Source organism: Bemisia tabaci, chromosome 9 (genome assembly GCF_918797505.1).
Source record: "Bemisia tabaci chromosome 9, PGI_BMITA_v3".
Lineage (NCBI taxonomy): Eukaryota > Metazoa > Arthropoda > Insecta > Hemiptera > Aleyrodidae > Bemisia > Bemisia tabaci.
In genome coordinates this window covers 28,990,065-29,013,456 of record NC_092801.1, presented here as the reverse complement: position 1 = coordinate 29,013,456, position 23,392 = coordinate 28,990,065, and the positions used below count along the sequence as shown (strand labels likewise).

General features: G+C 38.5%; 1 protein-coding gene across 2 annotated transcripts in view; it reads right to left on the bottom strand.

The window, feature by feature from the left end:
• nAChRalpha4 (nicotinic acetylcholine receptor alpha4) overlaps window positions 1-23,392 on the bottom strand; it is a 389,540-nt gene that overhangs the window by 68,928 nt on the left and 297,220 nt on the right. The window contains exon 5 of one of the 2 annotated variants that reach the window (XM_019041335.2): window positions 13,156-13,336. The exons of the other annotated variant lie outside the window; for it this stretch is intronic. Coding sequence (XP_018896880.2) covers window positions 13,156-13,336 — 181 coding nt within the window. The remainder of the gene's footprint in view (window positions 1-13,155; window positions 13,337-23,392) is intronic. 2 annotated transcript variants of the gene reach the window in all.

The following is a 23,392-nucleotide window of genomic DNA, read 5'->3' as shown; positions in this document are numbered from 1 at the left end:
TGAGCGGATTTTCTTTTGATTTAAGCTTAAACCTGATTGAATCAAGTGTATTTTTTCTTGTCAATGTTTTCAAAAGTCTGGACTCTAGATCCAATGTGTTTTTTTCCAGTGAGCGAAGAGAGCAGTAAGTGCGAAAATGAAGTTTTGAGAAAATGGGTTCAGAAGCTTCTGACCGGAAATTTGCATTGAAACAAGCCTCCGTTCTCTGTCAAAGCGCCACTATTCGTCCGAAAGACTCACTGGGACGAAAAACACATTGGACCACTTGAAGGGACAAAAGTTTTGTCGCCAATTTTTATTTTTCATCATATATGCTTATTTATTTTTTCTTCAAAAGCCTAGACCGAAGCACAGATATAGTTGCTTGAAGTTTGGAGAGGAGGAATGTGCTTGCCAAAAATCCGGAGCGCCTTCGAATTCTCTCACACGCAACACGCGCAGCCTTGAAACACGAATAGTTGTATCGAAGCAATATTATCAACATTGTGACCGATTTTGTTATCAAGATACTTTTACACAAATACTTGCGAAAATTTTTTTTGCTTTATTATGATCTTTCCTACACAAATTCTTGTTGTTTTTACAATGATCTTTCATTCATTCATAAGTTAACAAGGTGTTTGAATTGTTCTATGCATGCCCAAAATCGTCGAATCAAATTAAAGTCGCGGCGGTTTGAAGTTAGCACCTCTAAAAAAGTAGCTTTAAGAAAAGCTGCCTAGGGGTCTGATCTTTATGTAGTTCAGAGGAAAAAGTTTCAGTATTTTAATGCTAGTTACGCTCTCCAATCGCACTCAGTGAATTGAGCACTTTGTGACTTACCCCTGAGGATAGTAGAGTAGTTTTTTAGCTAAGCCAAATTATTATCCATAAAACCCTATACTTCATAATGCTCACGAATGCTCACGTGAAAATTGCGAGACTTTTTTACGCCAGAAGACCGAAGAAATGAACTATACCCCTCACAACTTATTCTTTATGACATCTCAATTCCAAGATACAATTGAACGCATTTACAGCAAAAGGTACCTTATCTTTTCTGACATGAGCTCTGAGATCCATAAGGACACACGCATGGCAGGGCTCATGTTAGTAAGGATATAATTCCGGGATTATAAGAATCCGTTCAATTCCATGTCCGCCAAAAATTCCGGGATTCCTTTTAGATTTTTCAAAAGTCCCGAGGAAGTTCCGGGGAACATTCAGGAAAATCTCAAAAGCTCTGGAATTTGGAACTAGTTCCTGGAAACGGAAGCACCGTTGTGGATGGTCACAAATAATTTGATTTGAAAAATAATAAACTGTATTTTTTAGCTCAATTCTGGCAACGGTTCTTCGATACCACTGTTTCCTTTTTATTACGACTGTTTTAAAAAGTAACGCCTGAATAAATATAATAATTTCCTATTGACAAGAATATGCCAATCATCCGATTGTTCGCAATTTTCTCGCTTCTCTGACTTAAACTGCCACTTAAAACACAAGTTTCAAGATATTGAAAGAAGACAGAGTACAACACTGCAGTGCTAAGGAAAAACGTCGTATAAACCTTCAGGCGTTGCCAAATTTCCTTTGATAAAACGCAAATTACCTGGTGAACTTATGAATATTTTCCTCTCAATTTTTCAGATAATTTTGTTTGAAATTGCACCTAAAGATTCGAAAAATATAAAGGAAAAATATTCATAACTTTCCTCAAAAGTAAACATTTTATTGAAGGAAATTTGGCAACTCTTAAATTTTCATACGGCGTTTTTCCTTATGATTCCTTTGCGTTCGGATGATGCTAAGTACATGACTCGAAAGTTGGTGGCTGAGTATCGGAAATGGGGCCTCGAGGTGAATGTCAGCAAAACTGAGAAGTTGACCGTTGGCGGGAATCAGCAAAGCATAGAATTAGAGGATGGGCGGCAAATTGGAAGCTGTGATATTTACAAATATCTAGGAGTGTTTCTAACCCAGGATGGAAGATTGGACCAGGCCATCAAGAAGAGGAATATGCAGGGTAGGAGGGCAATCGCTATGTTAAATGGAGTCCTTTGGGATCAAAGGATCTCCAAAGAGAACAAAAGAAGGATCTACAACGCGATTGTCAAGAGCATAGTAACCTACGGGTGTGAAGTATGGCCGATGAAACAGCGGACCCGGGAGGTTTTAGAGGCAACGGAGATGGACTTCTGGCGTAGATCCGCTGGTATTTCCAGAAAGGATCGCGTCAGGAATGAGACGGTACGGGAAATCATGGATGCCAAGCAGACCATCGTGCATGACATTATGACGAAACAACTCATCTGGTATGGTCATGTCCAGAGAATGGCAGGAGACAGGTTGCCGAAGAAGGTCCTTGACTGGGTTCCTCCTGGGAGAAGACGCAGAGGGCGCCCAATGAAAGGTTGGAGGGAAGGGATTTAAGCGGAAATGTTAAGGTGCTCAATCCCCCAAGATTTGTGGTTTGAAAGAGAGCAGTGGAGGTTAGGAGTCGTAGAGCGCGAGGGAGTGCTGTAAAGCGACTTATATGTATGTATGTATGTTTTTCCTTAGCACGGCGAAAGAAAAAAGCAGTATAATATTGAAACTTGTATTTTTTCCTTCTCAAACTGGCAAATGGGCCCGTTTCCGCTCCGACGTGAACGCCATCTATTCCCGGGCTTTACACATGAGTAGGAAACCATAATCGGAGAGAGGTTACAGAGGGGCTAAAAATCTTTAGTCATATCGGTTACAACCTCTCCGTTCGTTCTCTTTCTGTTTCTGCGCGGGTCATTATTCTTTCTTCCAAATGACCCTCCCCCTCCCCTAGTCCCCTTACACTCGTTAAATCCGATTTTGCTCCGATGCACAAGTTGCTGAGCTTGACGGATCGAATCAGGCCGATTATTAGGGTAGCTAATCTTGTAAGGCAAAGTGAAAAGCAAAGTCTTTCTTGGAAACGCTACTCACATTTAAAAGACGGATACTTGCATACTGCCGTGCTAAGGAAGAACGCCGTATGAACATTCGAAAGTTGCCAAATTTCCCCGGATAAAACATGTATTTTTGAGGAAATTTATGCGAATTTCTCTTTGAAATTTTCAGATATTTTAGATTAAATTGCGTACAAAATTGTCTGAAAAATTGGAAAATAATTATTTACAATTTCGCTAATAAATTCGTATTTTATCAGAGGAAATTTGGCAACGCCTGAAGGCTAATACGGCGTTTTTCCTTAGCACGGTAGTATAAGCCATTAGGCGTTGTTGAATCTCTTTCGAAGAATCATGAATTTTTGGGAAAATTTGTCTGTATTTTTACCGATTTTTCCGGAGAAATTTGTTCTTAATTTGATCTAAAAAGTCTGAAAATTTCAAGCTAAAATACTCATAACTTTTTTCAAAAATAAATGTGTTCCAAGAGAAAATTTGGCAACCCTCGAATGTTCATACGGCGTTTTTCCTTAGCCCGGCAGTGTGGAGAACCTGTCTAAGAAATTCTTTGGAATATACCTTCGGGTAAGTTAGGTACAAAACACTTGAAGCCATTCTGCCTCGCTAAGTGAAAGTGTCACATAAGCATTTGAACGCTATCAAATTTTCTCTCAGAAAAAACTAAAATTTGAAAAGAGTTGTGAATTTTTTCCCTTAGAATTGTCAGCCTTTAAAGATCGAATTGTAAGCAAAATTTTCTGAGAAATCAGTAGAGAAGGATTCACACATTCACTTGAAAATTCGAGCTTCGTGAAAGGAAATTTGACAACACCAAATGGCTCATACTGCGTTTTTCCTTCCCACGGACGTACGAGTATGGGCTGTATCACCCAAAATCAAAGAGGCTGTATTCAAATCGTCTGTCTGTCACTTCGAAAAGAAAGAAAGAAGTTCAGTGACTCTAAACCGCACGAAAACGCCAACAGGCCTTTTTTTACTCTATTCCGCATATTTTTACGGTCTCCTGAAAATCCAAATCACAGTGAATTCTTAGATTCCCAATCTTCTGTCCGAATTCTTTGGTAAGGAGGAATTATCTGCGCTACTCGGCTAAGGAAAAACGCCATCTGAGCTTTAGAACGTTGCCAAATTTTATCTGACTAATATCTAATTTTGATGAAAGTTTTTCCACTGAAATTGTCGACTAAAAATTCCGGACTATACGTGATTGTACATGGAAAATGTGATGTCCAACATGGAGAAAAAACTTCCGGTATTACCATTTTTGTTGGGGTATGTTGAGATATTGAATTTTGAAAGTTCGGCGTAAAACTCTCTCTATTGTATCACAGAATGAATTGCGAGTAGCTCAACTATTTCTATATACCAAAAGAGTAGGATGAAATGCTGCACCATGATCCAGCAACTTTATACATTACATATTATATCAAGTTGATCAGAATTTTAGACGGCTTCCGCTCAAAATCATTTGTTTTGAAGTGCAAACTTTATACTGCCATGAATTGGGTTTGGTTTGACCATTTTTTGAGCGTATACAAAGTACAATTTGATCACCTGTTGATTTTTAAATCACTAAAAATTAAAATTAAATAACGAGAGATACAAGTTACTTTATATTTTGAAGTATCGAATCGAAAGAATCCGTCACAAATTGATATTATTGCTTGGATACTACTATTCGTGTTCCGGAGCTATCCGTGTTGCACGTAGGAGAAATTGAAGGCGCTCCAATATTTTTCCGTCACTGTAATTCATGCCGCGCTTTGTATTCAGTCGTTCCAAATTAGTGCCATATATTTGTGCCAAAATATTCGTGGAAGACTCTTTTACGCTCTTGTATCAATTATTCGATTATAAGTTTTTGAGGACCAAGTCCCTTTTCTCGCTCTCAACTCTCAGTCCCTTTCCCCCTCTTAACTCTCTCTATAATAAAGGGACTCTAGCTCAAACTAAGCTCAAACTAGAGTCTCTTTATATTGAGAGTCAAGACAACACCCCCTCATGGAGTCACAAACGGGAATCAAGATTACACAAATTGAACGTTTTTCGTAATCTTTGATCGGCCGCCGATTCTCAAATTCCTTTCTCCGTTCCTCCTCTCGTTCCGTTTGCCCCTTGCCGAATCCGTAATTCCCTGGTCCATTCCAGATTGTAATCTTTGCAATCTGTGAAAATGTAATCTTTATTCCCGTTCGTGACACTGTGAAGGCCTAAAATACGGGAACCAATCGGAAATGGATTCACGTTGTCTTAACTCTCGGTATAAAGGGACTCTAGCTCAAACCCCCTCTCCCTAAGTGCGTTACGGAAAACTTGAACGGCCCCATACATCTTTTTTATCACAAAAAGTTGGCAATGCCTGAATGTAAATACGTCATTTTACCCCATCGCAGAGAGCGTACCGGGAACGGTGGGGAAATGGGATGGAACCAGCGGTTCGCTCAATTGACCGGGCCGTTCGGGCTTCGGGGAGAAGAACATTTAATAAAGACGCGCAATAATATTTGATGTTCCACCGTGGTAACAACAACACCGCCGCTCCGAGTAGAAACAGCATATATGCACTTTAGTTTCAGGTTGAGTTACGCGGTTCCTCGATAAGGGGGCGGAACGCGATTCCACTCTCACGGCCTCGTCGGGTCTCGTTATGTCCTCAAAATTTGATTCGTTCTCAAATCATAAAATCCGCAGCTTACCGTTGCGTGTATGTTGCCAAGTTTGCATATATTACCTACAGACAGCCACAATACTGCCGTGGTACGTGAGAACGCCGTAAATCCATCAAGATTTTCCCTCGTTTTTTGGAGCTCAACACTAAATAAAATACAAACTGTTTTACCCATGCTGCACCTCAAATTTTCAGGTTAAGTTCTTGATAGTATTTGCGAAATAATTCTGTAAAAACATTGTGCCAATGCACACAAGTTCTTCTGCTATGATACATTGCTTCCAGAAAATTTAAAATTGTGTTTATGGCGTTTTTGCATTACACGGCAGAATACCGGGTGGCCTAGACCTACCGTAACAGGCCTCTTTTTAAGTTAATGTAGGTCGCACTAAGTCCAGGATTGCGGGGATGAATAGGGAATCGACCCCAAGGAATCTGAATGATTTCCTAGTTTCCCTCGAATGAAATTCTCTAGAAAATGCCTGATTTCACTATTTGCCTGCGACATCAATGAAGTTTTGAAGTTTCCAGTTCAAAAAACGTGGTTTTCAGAATGAGACTGACACACTACATCCCAATCGGCTTTTTGCGTTCAGCGGTCTGTTCCTAGTGAACGTATCTACATAAAACTTCAATTCCACACTAATTTAGGCAACCATGTTGACGCGATTGTCTCTATCTCCGTATGCGAATAATTAGTAAGGCGGACTCGCGCAACTTCTCGTTATAAGCCGACATTCAAACTTCAAATGTAGATTCCTTCTCAGGGCTACCAAGGCTCCTGTCACGCAGCCAAATTAGCAGTAAAATCCCATCATAATGAGTGTATGGGTTACCCTCTGTCCACCGCCCAATATCAAAGAAATTATCACGCCTCGCCTCTGGAGCATATCACACAGTGGATCGAGTCAATAGGAGAGGTCGGACAAAATTTGGAAACTTTAAAAAGCTTATAACTCCATTTATTCAAAACTTTGAGGTTCTAAAAGCAGTTCAATTGGTTTTCTCGTGAAATTTTATACTGTAAGCACACCTTGAAAGGAATTTGCGATTTGACTATGTTGATCCTTATGTAAAAGTTTGCGAGAAACACGATGGTGCCACTAGCTTTCTCTGAAATCAACTCCCAAGCTCAAAAAAAAGCTCTTAAGTTGGGGCCAAAATGGAGGGGATATCCCACGCTATCCTGAGAGTCCACCTCTACATCAAGACAAACTCTCCATGCAAAGATAGGGAGCAAATGTATTGACAGGGCTGCCACTTTATTTGGAGACTCTAACACTGAAAACACGGCATCACTGCTAATGTATTTGCTCCCTATCTTTGGCATGGGGAGTTCGTCTTGATGTAGAGGTGGGCTCTCAGGATAGCGTGGGATATCCCCTCCATTTTGGCCTCAACTTGAGAGCTTTTTTTGAGCTTGGGAGTTGATTTCAGAGAAAACCGGTGGCACCATCGTGTTTCTCGCGAACTTTTACATAAGAATCAACAGTCAAATCGAAAATTCCTCACACATGCAACATCTCCATTGACTCGATCCACTGTGCGTCGCGTAGAACTTAAAAAGTGGGCTGTAAAACGAACATCGATGGAATATAGAAAAGTTTCCTTCCTCTCGTGATTTCAGTCAGCCTCCATCATCTGGACGTATTTCTACCAAACAGACCTATGTGGAGGCGAGAAATATGGGGTGTGCTCTTGGAAGCTGCATAAGAAGCAATGTAAAAGTGGGCGTGATTCCTTTTGAAGAATTGGAAAAGCGGGATTTTACATTCTATCAAACAGACCTATGTGCCAACTGAATGCGAGATGCATGAGCCGCGGGCATGGCAAGAGAGCCTTGTGCACAGGGCTCATGAGTTAAAGCGCCCCGACGACCATCTCCCCCTCGCTCGCGGGCGTCATCATTGCCGCTGACGTCACTGGCGCTTTATTATTCTCATTCACTCTTACGGCCAGAGAAATAACAAGCGCACCGCATATTTCTCACCTCCACATAGGTCTGTTTGGTAGAAATACGTCCATCTGTCAGTTATCAAAGTAAGCCCAGGGCACGAGCGGGCCGAAAAACGGGTATCGGAAGAACAATGCACCTACAGCCCGTGAAGGGATTGGATCGGGGGCATTATTAGACAACAATCGATAAGGTAGCATGGGGCTCTTAGACGCACAGGGACAGGGACACCCTTCATAACATTTTATGGCCCCTCGACTACGTTTTCAGATCCACCCCCTGCTCCCCTTCCGCCTCGCGAAGTTTTGCTCTCTACATCTTGAAGGGCTTTTTGTCGATGGGATAAGCAGATTCCATCAAAGTTGCCTTTTTTAGGGGAATCTTCGAATTTTTAGATTCACTGGAAAAAAACACATTGGATCTTGAGTCCAGATTTTTAAAAATATCGACAAGAAAAAGTACTCTTGATTCAATCGAAATCTAGCTAAAATCAAGAACCAAGCCTCTTAATTTAAGCGGATTTCGTTTTGATTCAAGCAAAAATCCGATTGAATCAAGAGTCCTTTTTCTTGTCAATGTTTTCAAGAGTCTGGACTCTAGATCCAATGTGTTTTTTTCCCAGTGACTTGGTCCCTTTGCTGACATCAATACGGGAAAGAAATCGGACCGCGTTCAGCAGAAAGAAACTGAGCCACATCAGATACTGCTAAATTTAATTAAGAAGAAAAGAACTAAGACACATCAGTCATTGCTGAATTTAATTCGGCAAATTAATTTTTCGTAAAAAAACGTTTGTGCAGATTCTCTTGGAAATTTCAGTGATTTTTTTTATTAGTACAGAGCACGTTCCTTTCCAGAGGCAATTTGATTTTTTACAAGAAAGCATTTGTGAGGATTCTTTCGACAATTTTAAAGAATGTGCTCTGTGCTAGGCAGAAAATTCACTGAATTCCCATAAGAATCCGCACAGACGTTTTTTTATAAGAAATTAATTTTCCGAATTAAATTTAGCAACGACTGATGTGGTTTGGTTCTTTTCTTCATAACGCGGTCAAATTTCTCTGCAGCGTTATTTCTTCTTTTATTGTAGGATAATAGGTCAACATGCAATGAAACTCAATTTGTAAAAAGATCGCATTAAACAGTATTTAGGGTCAAATTTCGCGCCTTAACTTAAAAAGGCTCTTGGTCCCTTGACGTTTCTGAAATTATTCAATTTGTGTCAGTGGCATGAATGTTTTAAGAAACTTGAAACACAACTAAAATTCCTATTATCCTACCGAAGAATTTCAAAGGGTGAGTTTTAAATGAGTCGAACTAAATTTGATAAAAGGAACTATTCTTGCCTTTTATACTACCACGAATGAAACTTCAGCTCGGTCACTCTAGATAAGCGGGAAAAGCAATAAATCCAAACGGCTTTAAGCCCCGATGGAAAACTTTATTAACACGATCTTGAAATCACACCGGAACATCTTTTTTACGAGCTAAATGAGGTTGGTGGACGGGAGGCAAAGAGAGATACATTTTAAACGCTGCTTTCAACAGTCTCGAAAGAAATTCTCGCGAGTTTCATAGATTAAGTCAAAAAGAACATTTACAAAGTCTGCTTGAAAGGGCTTGCCGTCAAAATAACTTTCGTAGCACTTGCCATCCCTTGAAAATTAAACATCTTAAAGCTTAAACTCGCAGAGAGCTAACGCGCCTTCATCAGTTTGCGTATGCAACATGGGCAGCTATTGGGTATTAAGCGTCATCCGTGCATTATTTGAAGGCGTTGTGGTAAAATACAAACTTACTCAGAACTGTTAGCGCGAGTTTGGGCGGAATGTAAAAGGTTTTTAATACGGACTACGACGCAGGATAGAATTGGATCTTCAGGGCGTTCTCAAAGTTAGGCAGATATCAGTCAAAATAGCATACAATTCGTCAATCTTTGACATTAATTCGAGGTTGCATACTTTAATTTTTGTATCTTGATGTGCTCATAAATACACTAATGATTTATATTTTTCGATTCGATCCGAGGGGCGATCAATTTTTAATGCGCAGAAAAGTTTCCCGGTTAAACTATTTCCTTCGAGGGACCACTTATTGAATTATTTTAAACATCATGTGATCTATTACTGTAATCGTCGTATTTTCTCAATGCTTTTCACATGAATAGGATATTTTTTTGCAATATATTGAATTTTCTTGTCGCCAACAATAAAATTCAAGGAAATCAACGCTAATTAAAAACACTGATATCTGTTAAAGACTTAACACATCGAATTCTGATTTCGTAAGCAGTTTTCAGTTTTTCAAATGAATTTTGATAAAAAAAAGTCTAGCCTAAAGCTTTTTGTATCTCATATAAATAGCTCCAATACTTGTCTCAAATCAACCGACCAAAATGCTTAATAACAGAAGAGTGATGAATTTTGCGGAAGACGCATGACAAATTTTCATCACTTCAAAGTTTTCGAAGCTCAAAATAACATAAATTAAAGTTGAGTTGCCCACACGTCGGAGACTTTTAGTAATCCTGCACCAGAACTTTCATATACAAGAGTATTGCGAATCCCTCAACATTCGATGGAATCACGAGAAAGGAAGAAATTCATTTTCCGATGCAACATGCAATTAAGTGCTCATCAAAACGCCGACACCAACATCAATTTACAGTTACGACATCAAATAACTGTGTGAGATGAACATTTTCATACTTAAGACGTGGTAAAGTTCCTTTATGTAATCCTCTCACGTTATGACCTTATGTTTCCTGAATTTGAAGACAGGAAATAAATATTTAAGTGGTGCTTGTTTTTCCTTGAAGTGTTTTGTATCATTATTTTCAAGCATTTATTTTAGAAATAAAGGTTAACGTTTCTTTGATTTTAATTTTAAAATATTTTTCTACGTTTTTTTGAGAAAACCTGAGAAATTTTTAGGGCAGGATATTCATCTTTTGGGAAGGGCTGAAATTTGGCTAAAAGAATAAAATAATATAAATTCGTTCCATGGATCAACCTGCGAGAATGTGAAAGTGACCAAGTACTCAAGCTATAAGTTTTATAGTTCTCTAATTTCACCTAATCTCCGGGTGTGTTAATTTAAAATTTTGTGGTGGGGGCTCAGTTTCGAATACATGATTTTAAATTTCATTCTTGTGGTTTCAAACTGACCTGTCGAAATTATTCAGTCTTTTGGTCCTGGTGGGTGGAGGGAGGGTCAAAAAATAAAATTCAGGTGAATAAAGGTAATTTGGATGACTGAAAGAAAACAAAATGACGATGATAAAATGAGAAATAGTAAGAGGTACTATACCGTACAGATTCGCACATTATGAATGTAATATATTTTTTTTGATTATTCAAATTTTAATTTCAGAGTATTTACGATGTATGTTTTGCTGATGAATTTTTGTGGGAATGAATATATTTTGATTGTTTCATGTGTATTTACGTCTGGTTTTTAGACCAAAACATTCAGAGTCCATTCCATTTTTAGCAGTTAAATCTCAGAGTAATAACAGAGAGAGAGAGAGTGAATTTTTTGACAAGGCAACTATTATATGACACAATGTGTGATAATTTATCTACCTCTGATTTATGGCGTCAAATTTTGAACTCTCACTGCTGAAAAACCATTCATAAAAATAATGTCTTTGCCCATAGAAAAAAATGTATTTTGCGTACTTGTTGTTATCATTTTAAATCTTTTCAAAGCATTCGCGTTCTTCAATTTAAATATTTTTTGAACTTACCTACTTTTCATCTTGCCAAGTTTGTTTGTTTAAAGTCAGTTTTATGCAGTTAATTTATTATTTTTCCCTCCTAAAATTAGCATGTCTTTGGTCATATCAAAATTTGAGCCACATATTGCTCATTAATAGGGACCCTATAAAACATTGAAATCTATTTGTTTACTTGATTCAGAAAACAATACCCTTAGTGCTCAAAAGAATCGACACACCGTAATAATAGCTTGCCTTCCGAAAAATTTGCCGCTATAAAAGTGTCTCCACAGGTCATTTTTGAGAATGTTTCCCGATTAGAATGTGGATTAATATATTTCTTTTAATTTAAAACTATTTTCAACTTGGACGAACCTCATTCATGCCGTACAAACAATTTTGTCACCTAAATTGTTGAAGTTAACCTGAAGATAATTACTTTTCAGTAACAAAATGTTGATAAAAAAAACAATTGTTAAGGCACATGGTATCGTTTAGCAATTTTTGTTTAAAAAAAAAAAAATCCAGTAATAAATATGCCCATTACCACTTGAAAAGTACTTTCTTCCTAAGATATTTCCTTAAAAAATGTAAAGCAGATTATTGCAGCCTATGCATGATCATATCCAAAGACAATATAATTTTGAGTCCCTGCTAAGGCTATCAAAGCAGTGTCAAATTCGTAACACACCAGGATGTTAATGAGCTCGCTCAATAATTTTTGAGTGCATTTTTCCAAAGTAGGGAGTGCAAGACTGCAAAGTTGTTGAAGTTCAAATTTCGTGCCACAACTCTCAGCTTTCACTTATCTTACTCACTTACCTTGTTACTGAACAAGCCCATTCGTCATCCGTTCTTTTTTGAAAGCGTTACATCTTCACCTTCCGGCCTAAGTATCACAAGCGCCATGTGACGATTAAAAATTTTCGTCGCCATTTTAAATTTTTACAGAGAAGTTGTCGGTTGAATCTGATTGAAAATGTCACTGAATTTTATCGGAAACTCAAAGAAAATTCAGTGATATTTTCGGACTGCTTCGTCGAACAATTTTTCTGTAAAAAAATAAAATGGCCGCGGAAAGTTTCGGCGAAGCTGTGCCAAAATTTCACTAAATTTTCTTTATACTGTCGATAAATTTCGGTGAAATTGTCAAATCGAGTCAACCGCATTGGCGGATCCAGTAAATTAGCAACACTGTTATTCCCCTATTTAAACCAATGGAAATGTATCGATCCTTGTAGGGGCAAGGTGCTCTGTCACGAATCAATTATTAAACATAACTTTAAATGGAGGAAATTCGGTGTTGCCAATTTGCTGGATCCGTCAATACGGTTGACTCTGTTTGAAAATTGCACCGAAATTGATCGGCAGTACAAAGAACATTTATTGAAATTTTTCCACAGCTTTGTTGAAAATTTTTCGCAGCCATTTTATTTTTTACAGAGAAATTATTCAACGAAGCAGTCGGAAAATTTCACTGAATTTTCTTTGAGTTGCCGATAAAATTCAGTGACATTATCAAACAAATTCAACCGACAATTTCTCTGTAAAAAAATTAGATGGCTGCAGAAATTTTTAAACGTCGCGTGGCGCTTGTGATACTTTGGCCGGAGGGTGACGTTCTTGTAAACCGGTTTTAAACTTACTTTTTTCAGCTAGGAGTCCTCAAAACATCTCGCCTCTGGATACAGGAAGAGACAAAAGAACAATGAACACAATTATGCGTGATTAAATTTGACGATCTGCACGGTAGGGTACCTCGGGGGGGATGAAGAACCGAAATCAAAACGTTGAGAAAACAACGGAACAACCATGACATTGACACACTGACAATGACACCGAAGGGCACCGCGAAACCGGTCCGAGAACCGGTGCGGTCCGAGCTGATCACCTTAAACCCGTCATAGGTCCAGGAGCCTAGTTTGAGGACGCATGTTTGCACGTCGTACGGGAAGTACTCGACGTCTATCGCGCACGAGGACTTGTAGACAGCCGGCGGCTGCCACACGACAAGGCCGTTGTGGTATACGGTCGCTTTTGTCATCAAGGTCACTTCGTAATTGCCGTCAGCACTGTGAACATGAGGGCAGTCGGTCATTTCTTGCCGACGCCGCGCGCTATGCCGCGCATCCTCTCACAGCCCTTCCATTCGAACCTCAGGAAATCCATTGAAATTCGTCCGAAATATATAGTTATGTAACCTGTTTTGAAATACACGTATCAGATTTCAATAATCGGAAGAGATCTCCAATCACAGATCTACTCCCCTACAATCAGCAGAAATACAAACCCACTTACATGCGATGAACCCAATATTACTACCAAAATTCTGAAACTCTTCACCTCTCTTAATTTAAAAATCTAAAGTTTCGTATATACTCCCATTTTCAAAATTCTCTGCAAAGACGTTAATAGCCTGTGACGCTGAATGTCTTAAAATATACTAACTAACTAACTATTTTGCCGTTCTACACCGAAAAAAAAATGATGCTGGAAAGAAAACACGCCGTATTCACATGTTGCCAAATTTCTTCCGATCAGATACTTAATTTTGAGGTGTAACTATGGTTAATTTTTTTTGAGTTTTTCAGACGCTTCACGTCAAATTGCAGTTGAAATTCTCTGAAAAATTGAAAAAAAAAATTCTCAAGTTTCCGAGAAAATTTTCATTTTATTATACAAAATTAGGCAACACACGACTGCTCATATAGCGTTTTACCTTCCACCGAAAGAAAAAAAAATTCTGATTTAACATTCTGGATGTAAAAAAGTATGCGACAACTCACGAAACGCTGAATTAACCGCTACAGTAATTACTTTGGTAATGTCAAAATGTAAAAATAACTACCGTGGCGGTTAATTCAGTGTTTTGTGAGTTGTCGCACACTTTCTTACATCCAGAATGTTAAATCAGTATTTTTTTCCGGTACAAGGGAAAATGCAATTTGAGTGTTGCCAACGCATGTGTAATAAAATACGAAATTTCTGAGAAACTTGAGAAATTTTTTTCAGAGAATTTCTATTGTGATTTGATCTGAAAAGTCTGAAAAATGTATAAATAAATATCCATATGCACTCTCCAAAATCCAATATTTTATCGGGAGAAATTTGGCAACATGTGGATACGGGGTCTTTTCTGTAGCACGGCAGGTTATGTGTTAACGAAATCTGCAGATTGCTACTAATATTCTCAATATCATTAAGCATATACCAGGTTCACTTTGTGTTAAGGAGCTATTTAGAGAGTTTGAGTCAGATCCAGGAGCATTTAAGGAGCATCCTTATTCAAATAATCACATTAAAATATCCTTACCATAAATCAGTCTCAAAAAAACAAAACAAAAATATTACTAAGCACATATAATCTGCCCTCGTAGCCAAAACTTTACAATAGGTTCATATTATTCTATTCTCGTTTATCAAGTTAAAGTTTACTTTCTCTTTAATTTAAATTTTCACTAAGAGAATGCTCAAACTTATCTTCGACAACAGTCATATGCAAAAAGGACAAGTTGTCATTCAAAACAGTTATGAAAGATTCAGAAACAACGGAGGAATGCGGATGAAAGTCACAGAAAACGTAAGGGGCAGGGTACGTAACTATTCGAGCACGCAAGTAAGCGTTGTGCATAACTGCTCATTTGAAGGCGTTTTAGAGCGGTGTGCTCTCGTTGTTAACTGTGATACTATGCGCCCTCAATTAAAAATAGAATATACAGCATTTCCACGATGGACCGTGTCTTTTTGTCTGAACATGAGTCCTTTCTTGTCTTATAACTAATATCATTACAAGTGTAGGTGCGTAAATGTTTTTCTCCATTTTTTCATGGTAATTCTAAAATATGTGATATTCATCTGGAGACTATGATGAGGTGCCATAAAGGAGTTATGGCTGTTGTAGTAGATTGAATGAATCAATAAGAGGTATAACTGACGTTTTGTTAAACACATTATCGATGGCTATACTCCAAAACCACGTATCTCGACTGCAGCCTTATAAAATTTCACAGAATTTTTTATTTTTTTTTTTAAATGGAAAAACGCCAGTACCTATTGTGCTTTGTTTTTACAGAATGGCCATGAGCTGTGACAAAAAATTAGAAAAAACTCGAAGGATACCGTAGCTTCCGTTCAATACTAGAAATAATTCCATATTCACGGAAAATTTGGAAAATTGCAACTGAGATACGTTGTTTTAGGGTTTAACTAATGTATGGCTGATATTATATAAAGCGAAGTTTAACATATCATAAAATTCTTCCGAGCTTGTTACTTAAGGGAAGGCCAAATTGAAAAAGTTGTCTTTTTTTTAAAAAAATGGCCAGACCTAAAATACAGTTTATGCATTGTCAAAATCACGTAAATTATGCAGCTTTCTACAGAGGCAATATCATGGGAAAATGCAAATGTAATTATGAGTGAATGTTCTGGCCATGTGACAAAACCCTTGAGGAAATTCTAAAATATATGCACAACGATACCTTCTTCCAAGGAATTATTAATAGAACATGTACAACTTTGCAAAGTTTTATTGACTGCTGGCTCCGATTATACCAATTCTGGTTATGCTGTCAATGTGATCGTTAGACTTCCGTTGTATTAAAATCAGATACGCGAATTTTAATGGACAAGGAAAACCATATCCATTGGTATACGCTTCTCTTAGACACAGACTATTTACAGAACTTTTGCATGGAATGAAAAGTGAGGTATCATTTTTCAGGGAAACTGTCTCTTAAAATACTCTCCCCTACCATAAAAATGGAAAATTTATAAGCGATTTTTCCTAACCGGACTTGATGTGGAGGTGAGTGACTGGTTGTTGATTCATTTAGGGAATTCCATATTGGAGCGAAAGGTTTTTGTTTATCACTAGAAGGAATTTTATCGACTAAAAATTATTTTTAATTGCTGAAGTATTATTTTTGATAAGAGCTTTTCGTTTAAAAAAAGTAACAGTTTTATAGTTTAGTGCGTGAATAGGAAGTGTACGTACGCTTTTATTTGTGTCGTTGTTGATTATTATCTGGATACCAACTTTGATGCCTAATTGACTGATTCAGTCTGATAGTTCATATTATTGAACCTGAAACTCATAAAATCCACGAATCAATTACTTTATCTCTCGGGTCGTTTCAGATAATTTTAGCTCCCATAAAACTGCAGAAGGGTACAACTGTGATGATATTTTGACGAGAATCTAATGTTCTTTCACTGTTTACCTCTTGGCCTGAGAATCTTATGAGAGTTTTATGACGTAATCAAGTGCGCCGACCGCACCGTTACTGAGATTTCAAATTTATTCAAGCATTCCACCTCCGCCTGCAATGAAAGTTCCCCACCGAGTTATGCTCATGATTACGGTCGGTTCAAAGGCAATTTTATTTTAGGATTATGAGCAGCCATAGAGTTCCGGGAATAGCCCAGCTTTGAGGAGCGTTTAGACAGGCTGGACAAATATTTGCGCTGGGGTTTCGACTGACTGTTCGAATGTAAGAGCTGTCGGAGGATTACATACACAATTTGAAATACAATTAAATTAGATGTAGATGAAGTTTTTCGAAAGAGGCAATATCCCTAGAGTAAAGTATTTTTAATTATAAGAGTAAAATTCGTAGAATTTTTAGGTATTCTGTAATCAGAAGAGTTCGAAGGGAAGGTCTCCATTGACGTTTTGAGGCTTGCGAAAATGCAAATATAAATAACTTTGTTCGTATGTAGTTACAGTTTTCTAAGAAATTAAGTGATATTACTTTTTTTTAAAGAAACCTAAACATTGTAAAAAAAAAAATTATCAATCAGTTGATAGCATGTTGCTAGCTATGAGTAATCATTTTTCTTGGTCTTAACGAAACCATTATTTTTTCAGGATAGGGATCTTCTCGGCAACGCCTGGAATAAAGATTGCAGGAAAATTAAATTAAATTATGTTTTTGACCCTTTTTTAATACGTTAAATGGATGTTGTTCAATATATTTAGATTTACAAAATAATAAAAAATGTATAATCCATTTAAAGTAAAATGTATTAATTATTCCTTCAAAAAAAAAAAAAAAAAATGTTGAAATAAAAAACTTTAATAGCAACTTTTGACGTCAGGGCCGGTAAATTAAAGTTTGAATGTCGAGGTCTCATATTATGGCGTCCCTTGCATACATACGCAAACACATCCGCCAGTGATCTAAAAAGTCATGTAACAAAATTCATGACTACATTTTGCAATTCATTTTACAGTTTCTGGTTCAGATTAGAAACAACGTATGTACCATTAGTTTCCTCATTCACATAAGTGTTTTAACGAATCGGCCAGAAATTTTGCAGAATGAAATCCAAATAATATTAAGCTGCGAGTCTGAAAATCCCGAGTTGGTCAAGCTAGAGTTTTTACGCTGCTCTGTTCCTTTCCTTGGATTCTCTTCTTTTGTCCCATTCCTGAGATATTTTGAAAGTCGCTACCATTGATTTTCCAGGAAAGATGAGGGTGAATCTGAGCACTCACGAGTGAGGACCCTTTCTCTGGAAATCGTATAATAACCGCGACAAAGGCTGGGATAAAAAACGAAAATAATTCGCCCGAGAGCCTAATTTAACGCCAAGGATTATGAGTTCGCGGTCGGGGCACAGGGAACCCCCCTCCTCCCTCCCGTCTCTTCTTCGCGGTTTTCTTCGAGGGCCCGCAATTTCTTCAGCTACTTGAAAATACAAGTCTTTGTTTCGGGACTAATAATAGGGTCCTTCCCTCGTTGACACATCTCATGGTGGAATGCCCATTCATTGGCCTTAAAAACGCCTTCAATCGTTCGGATATGCAACACAGACGTCCGCCAAGCTGGTTTAGTTGTATCCAGGCGTTGTCATCAATATCGCACACGTATATCTGTCACCCAACTGTTCTGCCGTGCTAGGGAAAATCGCCGGATGATCCTTTAGGCGTTGTTATAATTATATTAATAACCAATGGATTTACTGGGACAATTCTGAAATTTTCTTTCCAATTTTGTTCCCTATCGAATCTAAAATATCGGAAAATTTTAAGGAAAAATAAGCATGAATTTCTTTAAAAATACGTGTTTTATTCGGGGGAAATTCGGCGACTCTCGAATGTTCATACGGCGTTCTTCTTTAGCGAGGCAGTATTGTCATTAACTGCTTGTTCCTGGTTTTTGATAATCTAGTATCCTGACTTGTTAAACGATAAATCAGGGGTATATACGATAATAAAAAGGAATTGAGGGAATTGAAAGACGATGTTAAAGGAGAGGAGGAAGGAGAGAAACAAGAGAAAAAGGAACAGTAGAAAAAGGCAAAAAGAAGTAGACGAGGAAGAAAAAGAGAAAAAAGAGCAGAGGAGGAAACCGAGAAAATAGAAGGAGAAGAAGGCGAAAAAGAGAGAGAAGTGATAGAGGGCGAAAAAAGAAACCATTAAATAAAAAATATAAAAAAGGTGGAAAAAGGCAAATAAGTATAAATTACTCTCATTCCTATTTTACTTCCTTCTCCTTCTCTCCTCCTTTCTTTTCTCCCGCTTTTTCTCACGGTTTTTCTTTTTCTTATTCTTTTTCGTATTACTGTTCCTCCTATATTGTTCTTCCCTCTACTTTTTCTCTATCCTTTCATTATTCCTAATTTATTTATCCCACTTTCCTTCTTCTAGTTCATAATTCTTTACTTCTTCCTCCTCTAAGTCCCCACTTTTCCCCCTCCTTTTTAATTTCCTTCTTTTTTTCCCCTCCTCCTCCTCTCCTTCTTCTCCTCTCTCGCCCGCAATCTCCGATACCCCACCATTCAACGTAGAAGTCCTAGGTCGCGACTCTATTAAGTCAGGGTGAGTAACAACCGTTCGATAATAAACCACTCTCCTTTTCACTCGAGCGAAAGTTTACAACAACCCCACCGGGGGCTCTTCCGAGAGTTGACAACTCCGAGATGAAAATGCATAAAAAAACGAGAGGGGTGGGTGGAAAAGAGACAGTGCTCGCGGCGCAGAAGGGGGAGGGGGGCGAGGGAGCGGCGCGAAAAAAAGCTCTGACAAAGGGTGAAGCGAAAAATAGCAGCGCCCCGCGTGTCAAATACATCCCTGCTGAGGGGAAATTAATGAGACGGGTACAAGTGTAGTAGGCAAGATTTGGTTCGCCACGGATCCGGCTTTACCCCCCTCCCCTCCCCCCTCCACCAGGATCCCCCATCCTTCCAAGGTCCCCTGACGATGGGGTCGGATGGACCCGACTCGTGCGAGGATGGAATATCGTATTTATGTCTGTTTTGTTAGTGTTATCTGGATGGCCGAAGCGCAGAACCGCTTATCTCCAACGCGGTGCTTCAAAATGTCCGTTTCTATATTATTTTTTCGAGGAGAAACTAGAGTCCCTTACGTTTTTCGTAATCTCTGATCGACCCATTCCCGAATTCCTGTCTCCGTTCCCTCTCTCATTCCATTTCTTCCTTGCCGTACCCCCAATGGACCACTAGACAAGGTACGAATTTAAGCATTCTGATACATGTTTCACAACCAGAATTTCACGTAGAACACGATTCGCACAACGAAGTTACTGAAACCAACTCCTAACGAAGATATTAACGTTTTTATTTGACATTGGTTACGAGGAATTTGAACTGCCCGCTCACAAGAAACTCGAAGCTCCACTTGAGTCAAATCGCGCACTGCAACGGTTTCAGCAATCTTCTCAATCGAGGAATGTTCATTTCCCACCATGTGTTGTTCAAACTATAAGCAATTTGCTACAGCTGAGCCGAAGCGTCAAGACTGAGGTTGCCAGATTTTTATATTGCAGAGACTGTCATATGATAAACGTTTAGCGCGCAATGTGAATCACGTAGAGCATTGAGTTTTCGTGACCGGGTGGTTTGAATTCACGCATCAAGAATTATTGAATATCTTCGTAAGGAGTTGACTTTGGTAATTTTAATTGGGCGCATCGTGTTCTTCGTGAAATGTTGGCCAAGAAACATGTAATATGCTGAAAGTCGTACCTTGTCTAGTGGTCCATTCCAGTTTATAATCCTTGCAATTGGTGAAGATGTAATAATTATTCCCGTATGTGACACTGTGAAGGCCTAAAATACGGGAAACAATCAGAAAGGGATTCGCATTGTCTTTAATCTCAGTATAAAGGGCCTCTAGGAGAAACAAGGCATCTATACAGCTTGAGATTTATTGAGATTTTAAGATACTAGAAAGGGAACTCGAATGGGTCAGTAACGCTTGTCACATGAATCGAGTTTTGATGTTTTGAGCTTCCAAGAGATCGGAATGCACTGCACCAGGTTGATGACATCATTCGCATTTTTTTTCGATTCGAGATATCTCTATTATAAAGGACCAAAAAACTTAAGCCCTGGATAGACGATCAAATTCCGAACCAATTCCGATCAAAGTAGACATGCTGATGACTGGTGGTCACCATCTATCATCAAATTTTGACGGGCCGCATTTTTTTGTTCAAAGTAAGGTCAGACCGGAGTACCACCATTCAGCATTTCCTGCCACATGAGACATTTCTGCCAAGTTTTCATTTTAAAATGCAGCAAATTAATGAGTTTCAGACTGATGACTCCCGACACTTTGATGCTACTTTGATCGGAATTGGTTCGGGAATTTGATCGTCTATGCAAGCCTTTAGCGTTGGGACGGATTCAAAATTCATCAAAACATGGGTCTGTGTATAACTAGTGCGACTAACCAATTAAAATTTGTACATATTTTTATTAATTTTACCTTGTAACTGTTGATGAATTGACCTCATTTTGCAAATGGTCCTTCTATCTCAGGTTTATCTATAAAAGCACCCATCCATATAGGGGAACTAATGGCGCACAGTTTGATTCTAAAATGTGCCAGAATTGTTATTTTATTCATCGAAAATACAGTCGTTATTATTGATTCTAGTCGAAGGAGGAAAATTACGTTCAAATATTCAACACATCTTTAATTAAAGACGCAAATAAAAGACTGAAAAGTATCAGGCTTGCGTAAAAGAATAACAACACTTCACTTAACCGGAAGGGGGGAAAAGTCTGATTTGGTCTTGATTTACATAAATTTCTCTGAATATTTTCATTTAAGCCAATAACTTTCTACAAAAAGCAGCAGAAATCCGTCAAAATGAACATGGTAATTTGGAAATCAGCAGTTCACAGGTTGACATGTCTCATTCGGTAAAGCAATTTGCTTGAGTTAGGTTCCAACCTAAGAATACAACTATTTCAACTTAGCTGTGTTGCACAGTATCAAACGCAATTGAAGGCGTTTCATATGGGTCCGATCGTGATGTGCGGGGAGTAGAGTCTTGATGCAGCAATGACTTCGAGTCTCGATTAAAATCGATTATTTCGCATACATTACGATGAAAAAAACGCAGGAACGCCAACTTGCGGGAATCGACGCACATTCTGACTTTTTTGAAGAGAGGAAGGGGGAGGGGGAGGAGGAGCAGAAAAACCCAATCACACGCGAGAAACAAAACATCGCTAATACGGAAAGATTAATGTACGAAGCAACAGTCTACTACATGGCGCGCGGCGATGGCTATCCGTTACTGTTGCCAGATTAGGCTGAAAATTCAGCACATTCCCCACACACCATTAAGGTGATTCGATGGACGCTATATTTTGTGTCAGAACGTCATGCGATATATCGCATCAATTGGTTCCATTTTTTCAGCTACTCGTCATTTTTCTCCAATTTTGAGACCGCAATTCTGTTGTCAGGAGACTAAAGCATCCACTTACCAATTTTGACAAAGAAATTCAATGTAATAAAGGCGTGGTTTTTTTAGAGAGAAAATATTGCATTCGAAAGCAGTTTCGATATCAGTATCGAATGCAATATTTTCTCTCTAAAAAAACCACGCCTTTATTACGTTAGATTTCTTCGTTAAAATTGGTACGTGAGTGCTTTAGTCTCCTGACAACAGAATTGCGATCTCAAAATTGGAGAAAAATGACGAGTAGCTGAAAAAATGGAACCAATTGATGCGATCGCATGCAGTTCTGACACAAAATATGGCGTCCATCGAATCACCTAAGTGTAAAATAGACGATTTTAGTGGTGACGTCGTGGAGCGATATTGGTGGTTCGATATCTCGAAAGTCGAAATGTGCCCCAACAAACAAACATAACCTCCAAAATGAACAATTGGCGAAATAATGCTAAAACTAGCTTGAAACCAAACAATTAATCCATGGGACTTTAAAATTATGAGAGCTACTCATTTACCAAAACGTTTGAGATCACAATCACAAGAATTGATTGTAAAATAAACTCGTAATATCATAGACAGCCATCAAGCGAATACCCCTACCCCCCCTGCCTATATCCTGCAGATTCCTCCATGTTCATTTGTTGGGGCACGTTTCGACTTTCGAGGTATCGAAATTATAACGAGATGTGACGTCACACTAAATTCGTCTATATCCAGGTTTCCGCGCAATCTGGCAACCTTGCATCCGTGCAACGTGCAACGCGTTGCCGTACCGCAAACCTGACACAGTCCCAGAGCATTTCTCGGTTGCGAGTTCGCACGATAAAAACAGTCCGTTCCGTATCGATCAAAATAGATGGCCGGGATAATTTGTCAGCGATTTCGAAGCACGAGCACGTTGCACCCCGGGAGGAGATGGAGTGAGGTTTGCTTTTAATTAATGGACCCGAGTCCAGACATCCCGGCGAACACTTCGATCATTACTTTCCTTCCCCGTTATTATGGATATATTTTCATTTACCTGTTTTTTGATGGATTTGTGCTCCTCTCCCTGTCTGCTCGGCTTGGCTAAGGAAAAACGACGGATGAGCTTTCGGATGTTGTCACATTTTCCCCAGTAAAATATATATGTTTTTTTTTTTTAAAAAAATGTCTTGAAATTTTCAGATATTTTAGATTGAATCTCGAAAATAATTGTTTGAAAAATTAAAAAAAAATACGCAAAATTTTTCCTGTAAATTCGTGTTTTATAAAAAAAAATTGCAACATTCAAAGGCCCTTACGACGTTTTCCCTTAGCGCGGAATTATTCCGCACGCACAAAGATCGAGGCCTCATTTGATGCTCGTCGATGAGCTCATTTTTTTAATTGTTTATTATTTTCTGAGCGAGCGATGATTGATTGGAT